This window comes from Oryctolagus cuniculus, chromosome 5 (assembly GCF_051225735.1).
Source record: "Oryctolagus cuniculus isolate XC-2025 breed Fujian yellow rabbit chromosome 5, ASM5122573v1, whole genome shotgun sequence".
NCBI lineage: Eukaryota > Metazoa > Chordata > Mammalia > Lagomorpha > Leporidae > Oryctolagus > Oryctolagus cuniculus.
The window spans coordinates 54,890,340-54,912,420 of NC_142871.1; the positions used below are offsets into that span (position 1 = coordinate 54,890,340).

At 38.3% G+C, this 22,081-nt stretch overlaps 2 protein-coding genes across 5 annotated transcripts in view; one reads left to right on the forward strand and one right to left on the reverse strand.

Annotated features, from left to right (window-relative positions):
• Positions 1-14,671, forward strand: part of COL10A1 (collagen type X alpha 1 chain) — a 42,259-nt gene extending 27,588 nt beyond the window's left edge. The window contains exons 1-3 of one of the 2 annotated variants that reach the window (XM_070073685.2): positions 6,925-7,003; positions 7,535-7,703; positions 11,738-14,671. In XM_070073685.2, coding sequence (XP_069929786.1) covers positions 7,550-7,703; positions 11,738-13,626 — 2,043 coding nt within the window. In that variant the 5' untranslated portion in view covers positions 6,925-7,003; positions 7,535-7,549 and the 3' untranslated portion in view covers positions 13,627-14,671. Of the gene's footprint in view, positions 1-6,924; positions 7,004-7,534; positions 7,704-11,737 lie in introns of those variants that run through there. The other variant, XM_051854386.3, reaches the window with a different exon arrangement.
• Positions 1-22,081, reverse strand: part of NT5DC1 (5'-nucleotidase domain containing 1) — a 141,446-nt gene that overhangs the window by 106,293 nt on the left and 13,072 nt on the right. For all 3 annotated transcript variants that reach the window (XM_008263394.5, XM_089333763.1, XM_089333764.1), the window contains exons 5-6: positions 17,172-17,251; positions 15,719-15,803 (exon numbers count right to left, since the gene is read on the reverse strand). In XM_008263394.5, the coding sequence (XP_008261616.3) occupies positions 15,719-15,803; positions 17,172-17,251 (165 nt within the window). The remainder of the gene's footprint in view (positions 1-15,718; positions 15,804-17,171; positions 17,252-22,081) is intronic.

Sequence of the window (22,081 nt, forward strand, 5' to 3'; positions counted from 1 at the left end):
TTCTGCATGTTAAAGAAAAGTCACAAGCAAACTAAAAAGACAAATGACAAACTGGGAGAAATGTGCAACCTATATCACAGAACAAAGATTTATCTTACTAACCTATGGAACACTTGTAGGAAAAGTGGGCTAGTGATACAGAATTAACTCAATTAACCCTTGGAAAAATGCTCAACCAAATCTTTAGTAGAAATGAAAATTACAACTGGACTAGGATTGCAATGTTTACCTCTAATATGGACAAAAACATCAAAACAATATTTTCCATCTATAAGGCTGTAGGGAAGCAAACTGCCTGAATTAATGCAAAATGACACACCTAAGGAGGGGAATTTACTATCTTAAAAAACAGCATGCCTAAGACCTTCGGATCCCAATCCCAACGCCAAGAATTTCTCCCAAAGATATTCGTGCAAAAATATATACACACACAGTTTTCTGCATTAGCAAAAGACAGGAAATAAAAACAGATGACCATCAACTGGACAATGGTTGAAAAAACTATGGTGCATCCATATAATGAAGTAATATGAAGCTGTTGAAAGGAATGCAGACCATCTTTATAAAGTTATGAAATGATATCCAAGATAAAGTGTTACATAAAAAAGAGGCAAAATAAAGTACATGTATTATCATGCCTTATATCTAAGAAATTGGGAGGGGAAATGAATGAAAACATATGTCTGTGTGCACACGCATGTGTGTGACTCTGTCTATATATAGAGAACACAGGGATAAAGTAAAACATTTTTTTAAACATTTATATACAGAAGGAAGTAAAACAGGGTAGATAGTTTGTAATAGAAGCTAGATTTCTCAGACTAGTGCTTATTTTGTAACTGTGAGCTGGAAAATATGCAATGTATGCTGGACTGGCTTGTATTGGCTCTTGGAAAATACTGAGGTGTTCTGTGAGCCAGCTGCTTTATGTTTAAACCCTGAATTGATCACTGTGGTAATACTTGTATCTTGTAATAAATCAGCACATACATCTCCCCTAACCCTAAGTTGAGTGTTAAGCATTTATCATACTATCACAGGAAATGTAAATATTTTTATAAAGTATAAAACAAAATTAAATTTTGAAACAGCATTCCTAAACACAAAAGAAAAGAAAAAATAACAGTGAATTGAATGAGTAGCAATTATGACACTGAAATGGGCCATTTTAAATGGCTTTAAAAGCATGGTGATCTGATTGCACAGTTCTTATAGAAAAAAATGTGCAAAAATATCAATTTAATAGTTTCATTGTTTTCAATATTCTGGTGTGAATGTTGGTACTTTCATCCTTAGAAAGTGTATTATGGGGCCGGCGCCGCAGCTCACTTGGCTAATTCTCCGCCTGTGGCGCCGGCACTCCAGGTTCTAGTCCCGGTTGTAGTGCTGGATTCTGTACCAGTTGCTCCTCTTCCAGTCTAGCTCTCTGCTGTGGCCTGGGAAGGCAGTGGAAGATGGCCCAAGTGCTTGGGCCCTGCACCTGCACAGGAGACCAGGAGGAAGCATCTGGCTCCTGGGTTTGGATCGGCGCAGCGCACTGGCCATAGCGGCCATTTGGGGGGTGAACCAATGGAAAAAAGAAGACCTTTCTCTTTCTCTCTCTCTCTCTCTCTCTCTCTCTCACTGCCTAATTCTGCCTGTCAAAAAAAAAAGTGTATTATGGAATAAAGCAAATGAGTAATTATATTACATTACTGTCACAATTATTGGGATTTTCAGCACTAAAATAAGGAGTTATAGATACAAGTCTGAAGTCCTTAAGTAAATACTCTACTGTCCTAAGTGTAAACTGCATGTATCAGTAAGAAGTATGGTATCTTTTATTTTTAATTAATATCAAACATATAAACTTCTTAGCTCTGTCCATTGGAAAAGCCTAGAAACAATAACCAAGCCAGGAGCAAGGCACATCTCTGGAACCCAGACATCCATAAACCTAGATTGTTGTATCTCACATCTACCAGTATTTCTCACAGTCAAAAACAAAAAATAACCAAGACCAAAGAGATGACATATTACAGATAGTGGGCCAGGAAAAATACAAAATACTGGAAGGAAAGAAAACATAAGATTCCTGGGATCATGTCAGAAGGACTCAGGAGTTAACCAGAAAAGGCTCTCATTGGCCAAGGATGGAGAAAAAAAATTGAGCTACAGTAAGAATAAAATACAAGTGAATCCATGGGTTTATAATGCTCTCTCTTTCTCTCTCTCTCTCTCTCTCTCTCTCTCACATACACACACTCACCCTCACTGGGCCATCTCTGAAGGATGTTTCTAGGAAGGAAGTTTATTATTTTAAACACGTGGAAAGATGTTTATCCTTTTTTCTATATAAACTGTATCTCAGAATAACGAAACAGTTGACAAATGAGTGTTTTTTATAAAGAAATAACTAACATAGGAGAAATGATAAAATCTGAATATCACTATTTTATAATCTATTAAGTAGTTAACCTCTAGTAACATCAGAAAGACAACAAGCATTGAAGGAACTCTTGATAGAAATATATAACACCAACCTCTATAAAGTATTCCCACCAAAAACCCATTCTCTATGTATGTGTGTGTATGCATGAGCATATTTTTCTTTCAAATTTGAGTGAAATCAGAACTTAGATCTAACTGCCATTCAGCACAGGAGCAAGATAGTGACAATAAAATCCAGATTGTACGAAATCACACAGGACAGACAGCTTAGTCTTTTAACAGTTATAAACTGCATGAGGTAAAAAGAGAGATGGATAAGAAACACAGATGAACAGGGATGTATCAATCAATAGCACTCCCTGAATCCAATTTGAACAAATAAACTAATCAATAAAGTATACAATTATGTATGTATTTAAGTAACATATACAGGTGTGTCTATATGTCTATATATGGATATATCACATACAAAATAGATCATGGGAAATGTGAACATCTGATAATATTAACAATGGTTAATAATTTTAGATAAGCTGAATATATCACTTTGAAGAAAAAAGACTCCTTATCTTCAGGAGAAATATATAGAAATACTTACAGGTAAATCTATATAATATATGGGATTTGCTTCAAAACTTGGTAAGGGAAGAAATAGAAGGAGGAGTGTGTGAAAATGGCTTGAGATTAGTTTAAGCAGATGACAGGAATAGAGTGGATGATAGGTATAAATAATAGTTCACCCTACTTCTACATAGATTCCAAAATAAAGTTTAAAAAAACCCTGTGAGCAGCAACAAGAAAACCCCCACGAATGCAGCAGAAAATTATGTAACTAATATTTACAAGCTGCTAATAGAACACTGCCATCAGGTTAAACATTCCAACTTTGGGAGTTCATCACAATCACCTTGAAGTTTCTCAAAATACAGTCTCTCAACCATCACCATCTTAACAAACCTGGATGACTGAATCACATCCCTCTGATTGTGAGAGAGGGGAAATGTGATTGAGAACTAGTTTCTAAGTACTTTAATGGCAAGAAATGTACATTATTCACCTAGCATTTACCTTAATGCCTGACACGTAAGAGGTACTCTGGAACTATTTGATGAATTAATGGATGGCACAGGGATGTGCAAATGAATAAGCCAGCTAAACAGCACCTAACTGCTAGATGTGCAAGGAATATCATTCATACTTGTTACTTTTAGAAAAATCACTCAGGTTACTCAGTTCGAAGCACAGAGCTAAGTGGAATGGGTTTCCTTCCTAAAGCCACAGACAGTCACTTCAAACAGCTACAAATAAACACACAGAATAAAAATAGTTTTAAATACACAATGGGGTGGGGTGTGGCTAGCAAATATTCTGATTCTACAATCTGTTTTGCACAAGACAGTATTTCTTATGTGACTAACAAAGCAAACAGTAGTCAGATTCCTTGTGATGAAGTAAATACCCTATTTACAAAACAGGTTGAATGTCCAAGCCTTATCCACATTTTCCAAAGCTAAAGGCAAATACAGAATGACAAACACCCATATATATTGACATATCCCAAAAAGAAGGCACCCAACTACCTGGTATGGACTTTTTCATGTGTGTTCTCTATTAAGTGCTGCAGGGAGCAACTCCACTGCTCTGATGAAGGAGAATAGCAGAGTACCTCAGACACAAGCACAATCTAATTTTAAAGCTGGGGAGAGCTTGGAAGCCACCTTGTTCAAACTTTTCATTGTCTCAATTATACATGTGTGTATGTATGTAACCATATATACACAAAAAATACTAAAGTGTGTATTTCTAATAATTCCTTTCAAGACAAATTCTTGAGCCTAGCAATTATAAGCATTTACAATGCTCACCACACCTACTCTTTTAAAATCTTTGTCTAAATGAACTGTAAGCAAATGAAAGACAACTGTTTTTATCTCATTTATCTTTTGTTGTCTCTGGGGCATAGCGGGTTCAGGTGCCAGCTACAATGCTGGCATCCTATAGGGTCATCAGTTCATTCTGGTTGCTTCACTTCCGATCCAGCTCTCTGCTAATGTGCCTAAGAAAGCACTGGAAGATGGCCCAACCCATGTTGGACATCTGGATGAAGCTCCTGGCTCCTGGCTTTGGCCTGGCTCAGACCTAGATGTTGTGGCCATTTGGGAAGCGAACCAGTGGACGGAAGACCTCTCTCTGTCTTTCCTTCTCTCTCTATAACTCTGCCTTTCAAATAAATAAAATAAATCTACCTTTTGCTGTCTCATATAGAGTACATATTATAATTACAAAAGCCATATTCATGTATAATTTCGAAATTATGAAATTCCACAATATAAATTTTATACTTGTTACTCTGAACTAATATAAAAGCCATAGATATGATTATTATATTGAGACATATAAGACAATGTTGATTTTTTTAAATACGGTAATCAACAAAAGGTTTAAAAGTGAGAGTTGACAGGGGGTTCAAGTCCGGGGTACTCTGCTTCCTATCCAGTTTCCTGCTAGTGTACCTGGGAAGGCAGTGAAGAATAACCCAAGAACTTGGGTCCCTGCCACCCATGTGAGAGACCAGGATGGAGTACCTGGTTTTGGGTTTGGGTTGGCCCAGACCTGGCTCCTAGGGCCACATCGGGAGTAAACCAGGGGATGGAAGATATCTTTCTCTGCCTCTTCTTCTTTCTTGTTGCTTGGTTTTTCAAGTAAATATGTAAATATTTTTTAAATTGGGACTGGCACTGTGGCACACAAGGTAAAGCTGCCTGCAGTGCCAGCATCCCATACGGTCACCAGTTCAAGTCCCAGCTTTTCCACTTTTGATCCAGCTCTCTGCTATGGCCTGGGAAAGCAGTAGAAGATGGCCCACGTCCTTGGGCCCTTGCACCCAGGTGGAAGACCCAGAAGAAGCTCCCGGCTCCTGGCTTTGAACTGGCGCAGCTCCGGCCGTTGCGGCCAACTGGGGAGTGAACTCGCAGATGGAAGACCTCGCTCTCTCTCTCTCTCTCTCTGCCTCTCCTCTCTGCGTGTAACTCTTTCAAATAAATAGATAAATAAATCTTTAAAAATATTTTTAAAATAAAGAAATAATAAAAGTGAGGGGAGAAAGAGAGCACTGAGGTAGTCATCCATTTCTACAATATTTTGTTTAAAATAACCTACACAGAAAATTGCCTGAGGGGAGCGGTAATGAAAAAAGACAGACTTGTATTTCACCTACTGGTTAAACCTTATTCCCATATCGGTCAGTCCTGAATACACATTTATTCTCAAATAGATACCAAAAAATTGACGTATTTATACCCTTAAATGGAATTCTCATCTAGGTCACCTGTATAGACAATCTGATTTAAATCCAAAATAATCAAATTAAATAAGATACAAAATTTGGGCCAACAATTCCCTGTCTTCATTAGATTTTTAGGATCCTGAAAACTCATTTAAAGAGTCTCCTAATATTGTTAAAAGGTGTACTCACTACTGAAATTGACAATGATAACATTTACTTCCTTCCACCTTTTGGGAAACTGTTTCTAATTGGGATGCATCAAAACCCCTGAAGGAATTTGTAAGATAAGTCAAACCTTTAAAAAATTAAAAGCAAAGACTGAAGAACTTTCTATCTTCTGAATAAAGCAACTTTATATATGAATAGACATGAGATTACCAAGGTATGGGTTTTTGCAAACTCTGCTGATACTCTAAAGTAAAATCTGAATTTAGGCAAGAAAATCTAATGTCATTTATGAACACAGTATAGTATTGTGAATAAGTTTCTAAATATGTCAGGGTAATCATACTGTTAACTCTGCCATCAAATTCACAGATGCTTTGTCTCTGTTTGGAAATTAAGAAATATTTAATATGCAAAAATTTTGTGTATGTGTGTGTATACTATCACTTTAAATTTGTTTTATTAACTTTGAGGACTTATACTAAAATCCTGAAATGCAACACAGCATACCTACATTTTTTTACCACTAACTTTCTCTTAAGCCAAAAAATAAGTAAAAAATAGAATAACCTTTTTTCATAAAAATTTAAGAACAGGAATGGACACACTGATGGCTTTATGTAATAATTCTGAAGAACTGAGATGACAGTTTAAATTCACACCTCTCTTCCAAAGAATTCTTCTTCTATTTTTACATACTGCCAATTATTTTCAACCAAATAACCCAAGAATGTGCTTTTCAAAAATAAAAAGTAGGTATTATCATCCCATTATGAACCAACACTGGAATAATAACTTCTAAAATAAAATCACAAAAAGATGGTACATGGCTAAAACTATTAATATATATTCAAGACAAAGAGTTTATTTTTCAATAAGAAAACAAGGAAAATGACAGCCCAACCTGATCTTGTATGCTTGCCCAATAGAACTTTCCACCATAATTAGTGCTTACCACCTCTGAGAGGAGGAGCTTAAACTCAGTAACCTCATGTAGTAAGGGCAAAACAGTATAAATACCACAGGGCAATTCTGGAGAGGGCACCTTCTGCACTGCTCACCTGGGCAGAGGAAAATCAGAAAGCTCCGAAGATAACTTCTCCAGGAACTCCCAGAACCCAGGTAAGTCCATGAACTGATGCTTACTAGTGGACTTCCATGTTAGCTTGCTTGGAAACAAGCTTCAATGAGTTAACTATTTAGTGTTTTTTCTTATGATTTCAAAAAAAATTTTTGTACTAAAATGCACTCATAAAGTTTTATTTCTATTAACCTATACTAGAGAATCCTAACACAACCATGTAATACAAGCCTGCTCTACTTGAAATTTCAGTGTATTTTGAACCTACTAGACATGTCAGGCTATGTTAAAGATTCTCAATTATTTCATCTAGGCATCTAAAAATTGTTCCTTGTTTTTTTTAAAAAAAAATCACTTTTTACTTGGTTATTTCTAAACAGATTCCTGAAACAACTAAGATATATATTTGCATAACTAAAAATTATTTCATTAGTTTATGAATATATATTTAAATAAGGCTATTATGGACAGGTCCCAAAGTATGTAATTATATAAAGCATTCATCTGTGCATCATTAGCAAAATAAATGTTAATAACAAATCTTTATGAAATTATTGTTTTCTATTTTTCAGAATCCATCTGAGAAAATGTTGCCACAAGCAGCCCTTCTGCTGCTAGTGTCTTTCAATTTGGTTCATGGAGTGTTCTACGCTGAGCGGTACCAAACCCCAACAGGCATAAAAGGCCCACAACCCAACACCAAGACACAGTTCTTCATTCCCTATGCCATAAAGAGTAAAGGTAAAATGAACTGTATATTTTTCACTGGTAATTAGTTGTAACTCTGTTTAGTGTTAAATTGCTTTCAAATTTCTGACTTAGCTTAAATTATTACAACAGAATGATTTGTGGAAAAGTAGGTCTATTCAAGAACATTAATATTCTTTGTACAGTAAGTGCAGCAGAAAGAATAGACCTGAAGAATACAGAGGACATATGGAGGGGTTTTTAACCTCAAATAATGTTTTTGTGGAAATAACTACCCAAAATCTAGAAATACTAACCCAATAGAAATTAATTGTTAAACATTTTTAAATTAAAAATAAGTTTCAATTGTACAAAGAGAGTAATGATTTATCTATCTAAATACTTAAGCATTTACTTTTAAAATTCATTCAACTAGTCCACAGATAAACACATAACTGGGTCTTATTAAATAAAATCTGATGTTCCTCTCCCCATCAAATAAATTTAGCAGGCAAATTAAGTAGCAATTTCCACAATTTCTTATACATTCTTATAAAGTGTAGTAGTTAAATGCACAGACTTAACCATTGGTTGTGACCATGGTTAAGTTATTTATCCTCTATGTGCTTCAGTTTTCTCATTTGTAAAGCAAGTAGCAACTATCTCAAAGAGCTGTTATGAAAGTTACATGAATTCATTACCTAAAAGTGCTTTAAGTGATGCTACTAATCTATTGTTTTCAGTGCTACTTCTACTACTGCCACTCTATTTGTATAGTCTTAGACAGCTTTAACTTTTTTCTTGATCTATTCCTCACCTGTCCAGCTTTCTGGGTTGCTGGGAAGAGTATTGAGATAACACATGTAAAGTATGAAGAGATTCTCAGACAAGGGCAACCGCTAGGTCTCATACTCATTAATTCCACTCACTGGCATCTTAAACAAACTGCCTCTAAAACTCCAACTCAAAAACTGCAGGTTTCAAATCTCTGTTCCATAATATTTTTCACTTTGGTTACATATTTTATCCTATAAATAAAACTAAAGCTACTTGTAATAAACTTTAAATAATATATTTTTGAGAGTAACCATTTCAAGGAAATGAAATTTATTAGACTGTCTTTTCTTATTAGACTATCTTAAGAATATGAAATTTAAAATATTTCATGAAAAGCAGGTTAATATTTAAAAATAAAAGTACAGGTGCACAATGAATATTCCTGAATGACTCAAAATATAAATGAGGAAAGATAAAAGCTAAGAAAGAAATAATAAAAGAAACCTGCTTAAAGCAACAAATGTAATGAGAAACAACAGTGGATTCACTACTCTCTAGGATCATAAATTCAGACTTATTCCTTACCAAGACTGTAATAAACAGTTTTGAATGAAAAATAAAACACACAGTACTTTAAAAGTTAAAAATGTTTCTATCTTTCCACCTTAATGTATTGCATCATCCTGGATATTTTTGCAGGAAGACTAAAGAAAATACCTTGTTAACCAATGAAACATTCAGAAGTACAATTTAACTGCTAAATCCATCTTAGTCTCACTTTGATAACACAAGGTAGAAACTCATATACATTATCATCCACTGGAGGCATTCATGCACTATAATGAACACAAAAGTTCACAGTTTATAGAAGTAAAAATTAAGTTGGTAACAGAAATTCAGAGTTCTAATTATATTCCTAGGCATATCTGTTCAACACAGGGCAAAACATGCCAACTTATGCTGCAAGGGATTCCTCAGATGATGGGAAGACCCAGGTGCCACATTCTGAAATAAACAGCCACTATTTCAGTTTGTGAGCAATTCAAAAGCTTAATAGCAGGCAGGCATTTTTACTTGAGAACAGTGCAGCCCTAACCTTAACAGAATGAATTTTTTTCAGATGGCAAGCTACAAACAGGAACTGTCCCCTCCACCCACCCACCCCCTCATTCAACAGAGGTCAAATTCTTTCTTACCCTGAGAGACTGAGGATACATTAGGATAACATTCCAAGTGACAAAGACCACTCTGTGTCCCTAGAGTTCTAGCCTCAAATGGTGCCCAATGCAATCATTTTCAATAAGATTTGTTTTTCCTCGTCATTTTAATGGTAAAACAGTTTTCTTATCAGGATAACACAATTGTTTTTACTATGGATACAATTTTTATAATCAGATTCTGAAGCAAATTTCAATCTAACATAGACTGTATTTTAAAGCCATGTTACTTGATTCTAAACCATTAAGAACTCCCCATTTTTCTTCATCTATTCTACTTGCAATGTATCTATGGTCATTTATACACACAAAGTATGCACACTGAAGTCAACCAATGAGGTATTAGTTTTCTGTAAGTCTTTTTCCTGATGTCATTTTCTGAAAAATCCAGGGGAAAAACTCTATAGGAGGGAAGGAACTTCAACAAACTTATGGAAAAGTAGAATTAAAAGGTAAATTTACTTAGGCACAGAGAATTTTTTGAAATCTATGCACAATTTTTCCATAATATGCATTTTCTATGAACTTTTTGAAGATTCTTCCTATGCTTAGATGTTTACAAATTGAATATAACTCTCTTTGTACAAAAAGGGACACTTAAATCTAAAATAATTACTTACTTAGTTCAGAATACCAATGTTACCAATTTGCTCTTTATTTTACATACCCAGTAACTCTCAGGAGCATCTATAGCTAAAAAAATACTAGCACTACTGTTGTTGACTACTTCTTACTTGCCAGTCTATTAACAGAAGAGATTTTTTATTTTAATTCACCTGGGTATCAAGAATGAATAATTCAAGGGGACTATACCCTAAAAATGTACTCAAAAGCAACTTACAACTCATTAATATGCATTTAATACTGATTTATTTTTAGTCTTAATTTGGATTTTTTTAAACCATTAGACTTAGATTTTAAGTGTACTTATTAATTCATCTTTTTAATCTTAAAAATTGAGTTCAAAAGTCAGAGATAAAAGTCATTTTCAGAGTTTTGAACAAACTGTTAATTATCGTGACAACTATTAAATCTGTTCTACTATGAACCATTTCCAACAGTAAAAACTCTAAATAGTACAAGCAGGTATTCTAGGTTTCAGAAAATTGTGATTTTTGTTAGAAATTCTGCAAGTAGATATTAAAAATTATGTGATTTTATCATCTCTGTTAACTATTTGAGAATTTCTCTGAGAAATAAAGAATATCATATGTAGAGGTTTATGATGATTATTGCCAAAAGACTGATAGGGTAATACTTTCATAATGGTGTATCCTGATGCCTTCAATGCTTGTTACTTCCTGCCTTTCAGAATGACTGAAACAGTCCCTGAACTGTCAGCACCCTCTTAGCATGTGCTCACTTGCAGATCCTACAAGGACACAGCCTGTGCTTTGCCACAACTGTGGTCCAACAACACTCTTCGTATCATAGTTGCTGGATGTTTTCTGAGTTTTAGCTTAGTATTTCAGGAGAAGTACTTAAGTTAAATAAAGCAAAGTATTTATTTGCACTTACATGAGTACTATAATATTATTTTATGTACCTCACATATTACATTCAATTCTCTAATTCTTTGAGTCCACTTTAAGTCAATAGGGAAAGGTTAGAAATAAAATCAACTTTAAACTGTGTGCACAGGTCCATGGAAAACAAAGAATTAATTCCACTTCTCATTTACATTTTTTAGAATAGCTTTTGTAGGGAAAACTGTTAAGAGTTCCTAAAAGACTACCTCAGTTATTCTCACCTGTCTTTTTCTTTCTTTTCTGTCAAATGCCCTTTTTCCCCTTACCTTTCTAGGTAGATCATCTTCCCCCCAAAATGTGAAACATTTACCTCACCGCACTCTTATTCTGAAGGCATTCTTTCATCTAAGCTTCTTTTCATGGATCATTAGGACATGATGAGAGTATTACGGCAGCCATGGTTTTGTGAAACCACCTTTTCTAGCAGTGTTTTTAGAACAATATAAACTACTCATCTAAAATGATCTAAGACTGATGTGCTTACAATGAGAGGCAACAATCTTCCAATAATCTGTAATGTTACTAACTTTTGCTCTCTCTGGGTGGCGTATTGACTATCTTTTAGGTATACCAGTGAGAGGAGAACAAGGTATTCCTGGACCGCCAGGCCCTGCTGGACCCCGAGGGCACCCAGGTCCTTCTGGACCACCAGGAAAACCAGGCTATGGAACCCCGGGACTGCAAGGAGAGCCAGGGTTGCCAGGACCTCCAGGACTATCAGCCACTGGGAAGCCAGGTTTGCCAGGACTCCCAGGAAAACAAGGGGAGAGAGGACCAAGTGGACCGAAAGGAGACATTGGGCCAGCTGGTCTACCAGGACCCAGGGGCCCACCAGGGCCACCTGGAATCCCAGGACCAGCTGGCATTTCTGTGCCAGGAAAACCTGGACAACAGGGACTTACAGGAGCCCCAGGCCCCCGCGGCTTTCCTGGAGAAAAGGGTGCACCAGGAGCCCCTGGTGTGAGTGGACAGAAAGGGGAAACAGGATATGGTGCTCCTGGCCGCCCAGGTGAGAGGGGCCTTCCAGGCCCTCAGGGTCCCATGGGACCACCTGGCCCTCCTGGAGTGGGGAAAAGAGGTGAGAATGGGTTTCCAGGGCAGCCGGGCATCAAAGGTGATCGTGGTTCTCCAGGAGAGAGGGGACCAAGTGGCCCACCAGGTCCTCAAGGGCCTCCTGGGGAACAAGGACCAGAAGGTATTGGGAAGCCAGGAGCTGTTGGAGCTCCAGGTGAACCAGGGATTCCAGGAACCAAAGGCCATCCTGGGGCTCCAGGAATTGCTGGAGCCCCTGGGGCTCCTGGCTTTGGGAAACCAGGCTTGCCAGGCCTGAAGGGACAAATGGGACCTACTGGTCTTCCTGGAGCTCCAGGTGCCAAAGGGGAACAGGGGCCAGCAGGCCATCCCGGGGAGCCAGGTCTGACTGGACCCCCTGGAAACATGGGACCCCAGGGGCCCAAAGGTATCCCAGGCAACCATGGTCTCCCAGGCCCTAAAGGTGAGATCGGGCCAGTTGGGCCTGCAGGAAACCCTGGGGCTAGAGGAGCAAGGGGTCCGCCTGGGTTAGATGGAAAACCAGGGTACCCAGGAGAACCTGGTCTCAATGGTCCTAAGGGAAACCCAGGGTTACCAGGTCCAAAAGGTGACGCTGGAGTTAGAGGATCTCCTGGTCTCCCAGGCCCTGTGGGCCCAGTAGGAGCCAAGGGAGTACCTGGACACGATGGTGAGGCTGGTCCCAGAGGTGCCCCTGGAATACCAGGTACCAGAGGCCCCGTTGGGCCACCGGGCATTCCAGGAATCCCTGGAGCTAAAGGGGATCCGGGAAATCCAGGTCCTCCTGGCCCAGCTGGAATAGCAACTAAAGGCCTCAATGGACCCACTGGGCCACCAGGGCCTCCTGGTCCAAAAGGCCACACAGGGGAGCCAGGTCTCCCAGGGCCTCCTGGGCCCCCAGGCCCACCAGGACAAGCAGTCATGCCCGATGACTTTACAAAGGCAGGCCAAAGGCCCAGTCTTTCCGGGATGCCTCTTGTTAGTGCCAACCAGGGAGTAACAGGAATGCCTGTGTCTGCTTTTACTGTTATTCTCTCCAAAGCTTACCCAGCGGTAGGTACTCCCATTCCATTTGATAAGATTTTGTATAACAAGCAACAGCATTATGATCCAAGAACTGGAATCTTCACCTGTAGGATACCAGGAACATACTATTTCTCTTACCATGTGCATGTGAAAGGGACTCATGTTTGGGTAGGCCTGTATAAGAATGGCACGCCTGTAATGTACACCTATGATGAATATGCTAAGGGCTACCTGGATCAGGCTTCAGGGAGCGCCATCCTGGATCTCACAGAAAATGACCAGGTGTGGCTGCAGCTGCCTAACGCTGAGTCCAATGGGCTGTACTCCTCTGAGTACGTCCATTCCTCCTTCTCAGGATTCCTAGTGGCTCCCATGTGAGCCTCCCTAGGGATTTCCACCGAGCTAACCTAAATCTTCTTGAAGAGGCATTCCCCAACTCCATTCCACCTCCCAGAATATGTATGGAGGTAGGCTGAAAATAAATGTGACTAATTTTGATTTTCCAAGATACAGGTTTGAGGTTTCAGACCAACACATTTCACCCTGAAAAAGTGAGCAGCAAGGGTAAAGAACATGTAGAGGCCCTCTTCAATTTCTAGTCAGGGACCCAAAGTCTTCTATGATTATCTGTGAGCTCAATATGTGAGATTTCATCCAAAACATCCTGCTAAGTTCAAAAATGAAACTATCGTACATACATACATACACACACAAAAAAAAAAAAAATCAGAAGAGGACACTAAAATATGTTAAAGTTAATTTTAGAAAGTCAGCATTTCCTTTTAAAATAAGCCTGTTTCTGATAATATAAGCAATTATGGGAAACATTCAGAAGGTATCATGTACCTTTACAGAACATAAATACTTGAATATTCAAATTTAAGACACTGTCTACCCTATGATATTTCTGATGGTGCATTACTCCAAGGCTTCTACGGCCTCTTTCATCAAGATCTAGTCAAATACATAGGTGCATACATATGTTTTGAATCTCTCATAAGAAGCCAAAATGTTGTGCTAAAATTAATCTGAAATGCAAGGTGCTTTTGTCATGTCTGTGACTGCAGAGAAGCCTTCTGTATTCCCGGCATGACCTGGAAACAGGTGTCTGCTCTAGTCTTATTTACTTAACACAAGTGTGATTAATTTGATTCTTTTAATTCCTAATTGAATCCTATATAATATGATTTGTGGGTTTACCCAATGTTAGTGTATGTACTTTGTGCCTCCTATTCCAGTGAAATTATAATTAACAGCAAGGGTTTCAAAACCTGACTAGAAATCTGAAAGGACATTATTTATTTATGCGCTGTACTGTATTTTTATATTGCTGCTTAAAACTTTTAAGCTGTGCCTCACTTATTAAAGCATGAAATGTTTAACCTGTTCCTTATTTACGATGCAATAAAATAACATCAACAGATTTTTATGCTGTATTCATTTGAAAAAAGCATACTGCTATTCTCAACCATGGTATGTAGGGCTTTGCATTTTACAAAGTAAAACAAGAAAGTGGTGGGTGGTTTTTACAGTTGCAGTGGATATGACCCAGTGTTGGGGCCGGGCATTCCCATGTACCCAGGCACACAGTGGAGACTGTGAAAAAGTACCCACAAAGCCACATGTTGCTTTTGACGGTAAAGAGCTGATAAGCGGGCACAGAGAAATGAGAAGATCACCCCAAAGCAGTGATTTTCTCTGAGGAGGGAAAAGAAGCAGGTGACAGAAAAGTATGCAATTTAAACAGAGATTCTGCAATTACTATTTAGTGCCTTGGTATGTTTGTAGTCATAATATTTAAAGTTATTTTGAAGGGCTGATTCACTCTAAAAAGGAAGTCAAGTAATTTTTAGTGTCAATCAAAAGGCAACATGTTTCTAAGCTGAAATATACTGCTTTTGAGCATCCATCCATCCACTATTTGAATTAAACCAATCTGGCTCAAGGCTCTGGGATAATGCACTACAAAAGCATCTATTTATTATTCCTTAGAACTAACTTTGTATAACCCAAGCGAAGCTGTGAATGGAGACATAAAAGCTGAGGCTGGAGGCTGGCAGTATCTGTGCCCCCATTCTGGATCACTGTTTCTGCTCCTTCACCAGAAAGAATGGAATTTCCCCTAGCAGGCCCTATTCCCATCTGACTCGTCACTACACCAACGCTTACAGGTGTCACCAACCCTCATCCCCAAGTCAGCAACAGCAAGGCTGCAACTTCAGTTCTAGGGCACCCACAGAAAAAACCCTCTTGGTAGAAATATAAAAGACAGTTTAATAGCAAAGCTGGGAACACTGGAATTACATCCACAAAGCAGACACGTATTAAAATGACCTCAAAAAAGGTAAGCAGAATCAACTTCACAGCAATATGTAACATCAAACTAAGCACAGCAAAGTAACTTCTAATTCATGAGACACACACTGTTTAAAAAAACATCCATTAGGAAGCTTCTCTTCATGTTACTCACCCTTAAAGGCTGACATTTTAAAATTGTGTTGTATACCAGCAACTATATCCTTCCAGAAATCAAATGTTTTTTGACCACTGTTGTGCTAAAATAAACAAAAAAATCCCAATGTGACAAATGCAACAATTCTATGCTCAAGCAGTTACTGGGAAATGCTGGCAAACAATTAAATAGTACTGTATTCCAAGATAGGAATTTATGATATAGGAAACAGCAGATTAATAAAGTTTTCATTCAACAAAATGTGATTTTAGAAAGAGATATCTTCCATGAAAATCACTGCTACATACACATACACAATGCTAAGCATTAATATAGCTCAAAAGAAATACAAAGTCCTACTCGTTAAAAAGTCTAAAAATTATAGAATATGATAAACATGAGCAAATTTATAATGTTACACAGTTTCTGAGCCACCAGAATGTGTGACTTAATGATGTGTGACATATGGCTTACGATAATGACTTATGATGTATGCCATCAGTGAGGCCAACAAGCCTGAAACACTAGAGCCCAAAAGCTGGTGACTTCAGAATTCAGGGCACCTTCAATTCAATTTCAATATAGAAGAGCAGTAGGTCTCCACAGAAGACATGAATGTAGTTTCAAATCCAAAATGTAAAGCATTTTTATTGTTTTTTTTAAACCAGTATTTTTTTTTTAAAGCAAACAGGCATCTCATTAAAACACACAATCTTACAACCTTTTATTTGCTTGGGAATATTAACCAGTGTCCTTCTATCTAAACACAGACAGACTTCTAGATATTTTTATCTAAATACACAAACTTCAGAATATTTAGAGATAGACACATTTTGCTTGTGGCAACTATGAAATAGAAAATTAACTTGATCTCATCTGTTAATACATTCTCAAACCTAGGAAAATAACAGGTAAACAGAAACTTTTATAAACATCTGACTGTAATTCTGATTCAAAAATAAGCTACTGATTCACCTGTGACTTTAAAAGACAACAGGCAAAAAGGAAAGTGATTCTGACATGTAAGCCCACTGACATGGGTAGGTCTTAAGTTCCAAGTATAAGCTGACTTTAGCAGAGATCTTGTTCATCTCCATTCACAGTACAAAGCAAAAGTCTACATGCATTCAAACATGCTCAAAATGACAAATTAAACATTTCACCATTTTTCTAGTTTTATATTAATTTCCTTTAGTTTTTAAAGTCTGTTAATAAAATCAAGAACAAGTTCTATATTTTTTCCAGACTTTTGCATCCCCTGCTGGAAAATAAATTTATTTTCCCTGGAGGGGAGAGGGCTGTAACCATTATTTAATGTTCCAAAAATATTTTGACCAAATTTGCCATGTTTTTCTTCCTCACTCACTACTGAAACCACAAAGAGGAAACTATGTAAGATCTCAACTCACTGAAGTCCTTTGATGTGTCTAAATGCATATCATAGTTTTTTAAAAAATTAATCCCCACTCACCTTTGTTAAAGAGTCCACCACTCTGGCACAAAGAAGGGCTCCTGGCAGGTCAAAATAGTTATCATAAAAATAATACTTTCCTAAAAAAGAATAAAATTTTTAAATTGGGGACAAATCCATTCTTCATGCATGCAGAAGACACAAAAACCTGGCTGAAGAGATTTCAATTTTAATTATTTAAAGGAGTTGTGTTTCAATTCAAAAGGAAGGTTTTACCTCTATGAACACGACAGGAGGGTTAAAATATAGTCTCTGTAAGTCAAACATTTTACTCAAAAACATTTGTGTTGTCTTTTAAAAAAATAAAAACTAAGAACAGATTGTTGTGGTTTGCATAATATTTTGGGTATCTGCCAAAGGACCATGTTTTGTGGGTTTGGTCCCAAAGTCTATGTTAAAGGTTAATGGATTAATGTTAACGGATTAAAGGATAAGAAGTGATCTAATTATGACAACTAGTAGGAGGTGGGCCCACTGTTTGGGTCATTGGGGGCATGGCTTCAGAAGGTAGTTCAGAGAGGATTGGGTATAAAGCTGGGTTGGCCTAGGTTTTCTTTCAGCTCCTGGTTTGCCATGTGATTCTCTGCACTGGTTCCACCATTCTGTAGCACCATCAGATGCTAGTTTAATGGGGCTGCCCAAACTTGAACCATGAACCTTTAAAACTAATCCTTCTTCCTACCGAAGTAGATCCTTTTGGCTATTTGTATATAGTAATGAAAAGCTCACTAATGCACCGAACATACCTCAAATATAAAATGAAATATGAAGAAGCCAGAGTCTGGTGTTATCAACAACACTGAATTTTAAGACAAATAACGTAACACTGGAGCACCATGAAATGCTCCACACAAGACGGACTTTTCATTTCTGTTCTGGTTGGTGCACCTGGAGTACCACGTCAATTGTTATGTTGAGATGACAAGTGTTATCAGCACAATATGAGAACAATCAGGGTGATCAAGGAGATAAAAACCATGCAATGTGATGACATGCCTCTCCCAGAAAGACTTAGGCGTGCATTCCAGGATCTCATGAAGAGGAGGATTTGATTTATTCCACATGGTCTACCCGGGCACTGTGAGAATAGCAGTCATTTCAGCACTGCCAAGTATGTACCCATGCGTTTTCCCTTCCCCTTGTCCCACCTTTTTTGGAAATCAACAGATGAAAGTCAGTCCAAGAGTTGAGACGCTGATTATGAATCTTGGTTGGGATCTAATCAAATAAGTCAGAGATTTAATGAGAAGGACTCACGGGCTCCTGAGAATAAGGCAAGAGGTGGATGTCACTTGACTGCTAACTATGGGCCAAATGTCCACTGTGTGGACACAAGGAGGCTTGTTCAGCCTGGAGCTGTTAACTGGGCCAGGCTGCTGTCAGTTCCTCCCACAACACCCAAACTGAGACTGTAGCACAAGAAATCATCAATCTTCACCTCCTTGCAGAGCAGACAACTCAGTCTGAAGAAGCGGCTGCTGAACTCCATTCAATAAATCAAGTCTCTGAATCAAGACCACATCCTATAATCACCATGCTTTATACACACACACACACACACACACACTCACACACACACATTGTTCCCAGAGGACTCACTGCCAATAATTTCTCCTTTGTTTTAGTTGACCACAGAACAAAGGCACATGAACAATGGGGGATGGGGGCAGAAGAGAATAATTTATGTTAGCAGAAGTTCTCATTTCTTCCTCAGCTGAGTGATATTACCACCACTTAAAGCTGAGGACATGGATGCTAATAGTGGCTTAGTATGGTTATCCCTCAGTACCTGAGGGAAACAGGTTTCACTACCCACTGCAGACACCACAATCTAAGGACATTCAAATCCCTGATATAAAGAGGCATAGTTTTTGCATATAATCTATGCACATCCTCTATATGTTTAATCATCTCTAGGTTACTTATAATAACTAGCACAGGAGCAGCACTGTAGCATAGTAGGCTAAGCCTCCACCTGCGGTGCCAGCATCCCACATAGGTGCTGGTTGGTATCCTGGCTGCTCCTCTTCCTATCCAGCTCACTGCTTATGGCCTGGGAAAGCAGCAGAGGATGGCCCAAGTGCTTGGGCTCCTGTACCCACATGGGAAACCTGGAAGAAGCTCCTGACTCCTGGCTTTGGATCAGCCCAGCTCTAGCCATAGCAGCCATTTGGAAAGTGAGTCAGCAGATGGAAGACCTTTCTCTGTCTCTCCCTTTCTCTGTAACTCTACCTCTAAAATAAATAAATAAAATCTTTAAATAAATACCGAACACAATGTAAATACTCTTGAAACAGTTGTTACGTTATCTTGTTTAGGGAACAGTCACAAGAAAAAAAACCTGTACATGTCACTACAGCTGCAACCATCATGGGCATAATTACAGAGTTCACATCAGCAACAACACAACATTTTCCATCCCTGGTTGGTAGAATCCACAGATGCAGTGCACGAAATATAATTGACCAGAGTCACTCTTTAGCAAGTAGCAGAGTTGATATAATCCAGGACCATGTAGCTCCAAGCTCTTTGTGATTTCTACCCCAACCTGTTTCTGCATGATCTACCTATTCTGGATGGAAAGTCTGAAAGGCCCTAGTGGAGATGATATGCTAAGGGAAACAACCTAAGTGGAAATTATCAAACTGTCAATAAAATTTCTATATTCATCATTTAAATGCTTTACATTCCCTAAATATTCTGGAAGGCAATGCACTTTACAGCTCTGTACTTAACTCTGAGGATTAACACACTTAATGGAGAAGGAAGTTACATAGATAGAAGCAACTAGAGTTCCTGAAAATAAAGACCTTATTTGCCCATCATTTTATTTACCAAAAATTTAAATATGCATATCTTTAGAGCAATTGTACTATCAAGAATTTATCCTGCATATATTTATAAAAGTGCAAAATAGACATTTCTGGAAACATTACCACAAGCTGGTCTGTAATGGTGAAACACCAATACAACTTAAACGTCCACTGGATGGTTGCACACACCAGCAGTAAAATGAAGCACACCCTTGAGTGTGTGCTGGTGCCACAGGATCTCCAAGATGCAATTTGAAAAGAGCTATAGCAGAGGAAAAAAATGTTCCCTTTGTATACCTTAAGAAAATAACCCTTGGGGAAAGGAGGTTCTGGGGAACAGGACTTGGGGACAATTGTGCTTCCTTTATTTTTTCCTGTAACATTGGAATCATCTAACCATATGCTCAGAATATTTCTTTTAATGTAAACAACATCTAACTGTGCTGTGAAACTGCAGGCTATTACTTTTCCTTCTTCCATACATTTCTGCGTTTTTAAAAATTATTTATCAAGGCTCTAACTTTCTTATTATTTTGAAGAAATAACAGGCTTGATTATGTGTCAGAGTCTGACCACTGTACACCTCGATTGGACACATTTCCCCAACCAACCCAACAAAGAACAGATAAATTGCAAGACCATTCCTGCACAGGCTGTGTTAAGCCCTGGAGGAGAGCTCTTGACTCAAAGAGACAGCGCTCTCTAGTGGACGAAATGGTGAGTAAACAAACAGGTGTATCCTAAGGGGCGAATCCTTTTTGTAGCTGGGAAATACTTTAAAACACTCTTGATTCTGAACAAATTCAAGGGAAGCAACAAGCTATCTGCCAAACGTTTCTGGGAGAAGAGAGAATGTGCTAACATCTGGAGAGACAACAGCAGTTCTCTATCATCATTTGGGTAAGAGGCTATCTTCTCATTTAATTTCATATGTGTGAAAGCATTCTATGTGCAACCCCAGTATGAAGTCTGTTTTTCCTATCAACTTGTTTTAACAAGAACATTCATATTTTCTGACACTTCCAGCTCAGTACAAAAAACATACAAAACAAAACTCTCAAAAGATAGCAAATACAATAAAGCCAACATAATAGTAACAAGGAATAACCGAACTATTTTCAGGTTACTGCATTTTCTGAAGGAGGAAAGGTACATTTCCATACTGGAGCATGGGAGACAACAGCAAATTGGCAATCAGAGGCAAAAAAAATTTAGAACAAAGAAAACTAGCAGTCAGAAATTTTAATAAGGTCTATCTGTTTCTAAAACATCTTAAACATTTCCTATTAACTTTTACACATCTCAGCCTGTAAATAATTTCGAAATATTTTATGTTAACCAATGCTGAAACAATTTCAAACGGGGAAAATAAAAATGTGTAAAATTATTTAAAATACAAGGAAATCAGGCATTTAGGCTAGGTGTTAGAGGCCACTTAAGAAGTCTGCCTCAGACACTGGAGTGTCTGGGTCCAGTGCCCAGCTCAGCTCCTGACTCCAGCTTCTTACTAATGCAGACTCTGGGAGGCACTGAGTTCCTGCCACCCATGTGGGAGACCCAGATTGCTTTCCTCATTGTAGGCATTTGGGGAAGGAACCAGTAGAAGAATATACTGTCTGGGGGCCAGCGCTGTGGCGCAGTGGGACACCCTGGCCTGAGGTGCCAGCCTCCCATATGGGCGTCGGTTCTAGTCCCGGCTGTTCCTCTTCTCTGTTATGGCCTGGGAAGGCAGTAGAAGATGGCCCAAGTCCTTGGGCCACTGCACCTGCGAGGGAGACCTGGAAGAGGCTCCTGGCTTCGGATCGGCGCAGCTCCGGCCGGAGAGGTCATCTGGGGAGTGAACCATCGGACGAAGACCTCTCTCTGCCTCTCCTCTCTCTGTGTAACTCTAACTTTCAAATAAATAAGTAAATCTTTTTTTTTTTTTAAAGAATATACTGTCTGCCTCTCAAATAAATTTCATTAATAAATAAAATACAAAAGCAGAATATACTAGTACTGGCAGTAAGGAAGAGAATTCTAGGAAACAAGGGTGGTGTGACATGTAAACGTAGACAGAACTGGGAGATGGATAAGGGAAAGCAAAGACTGAATACA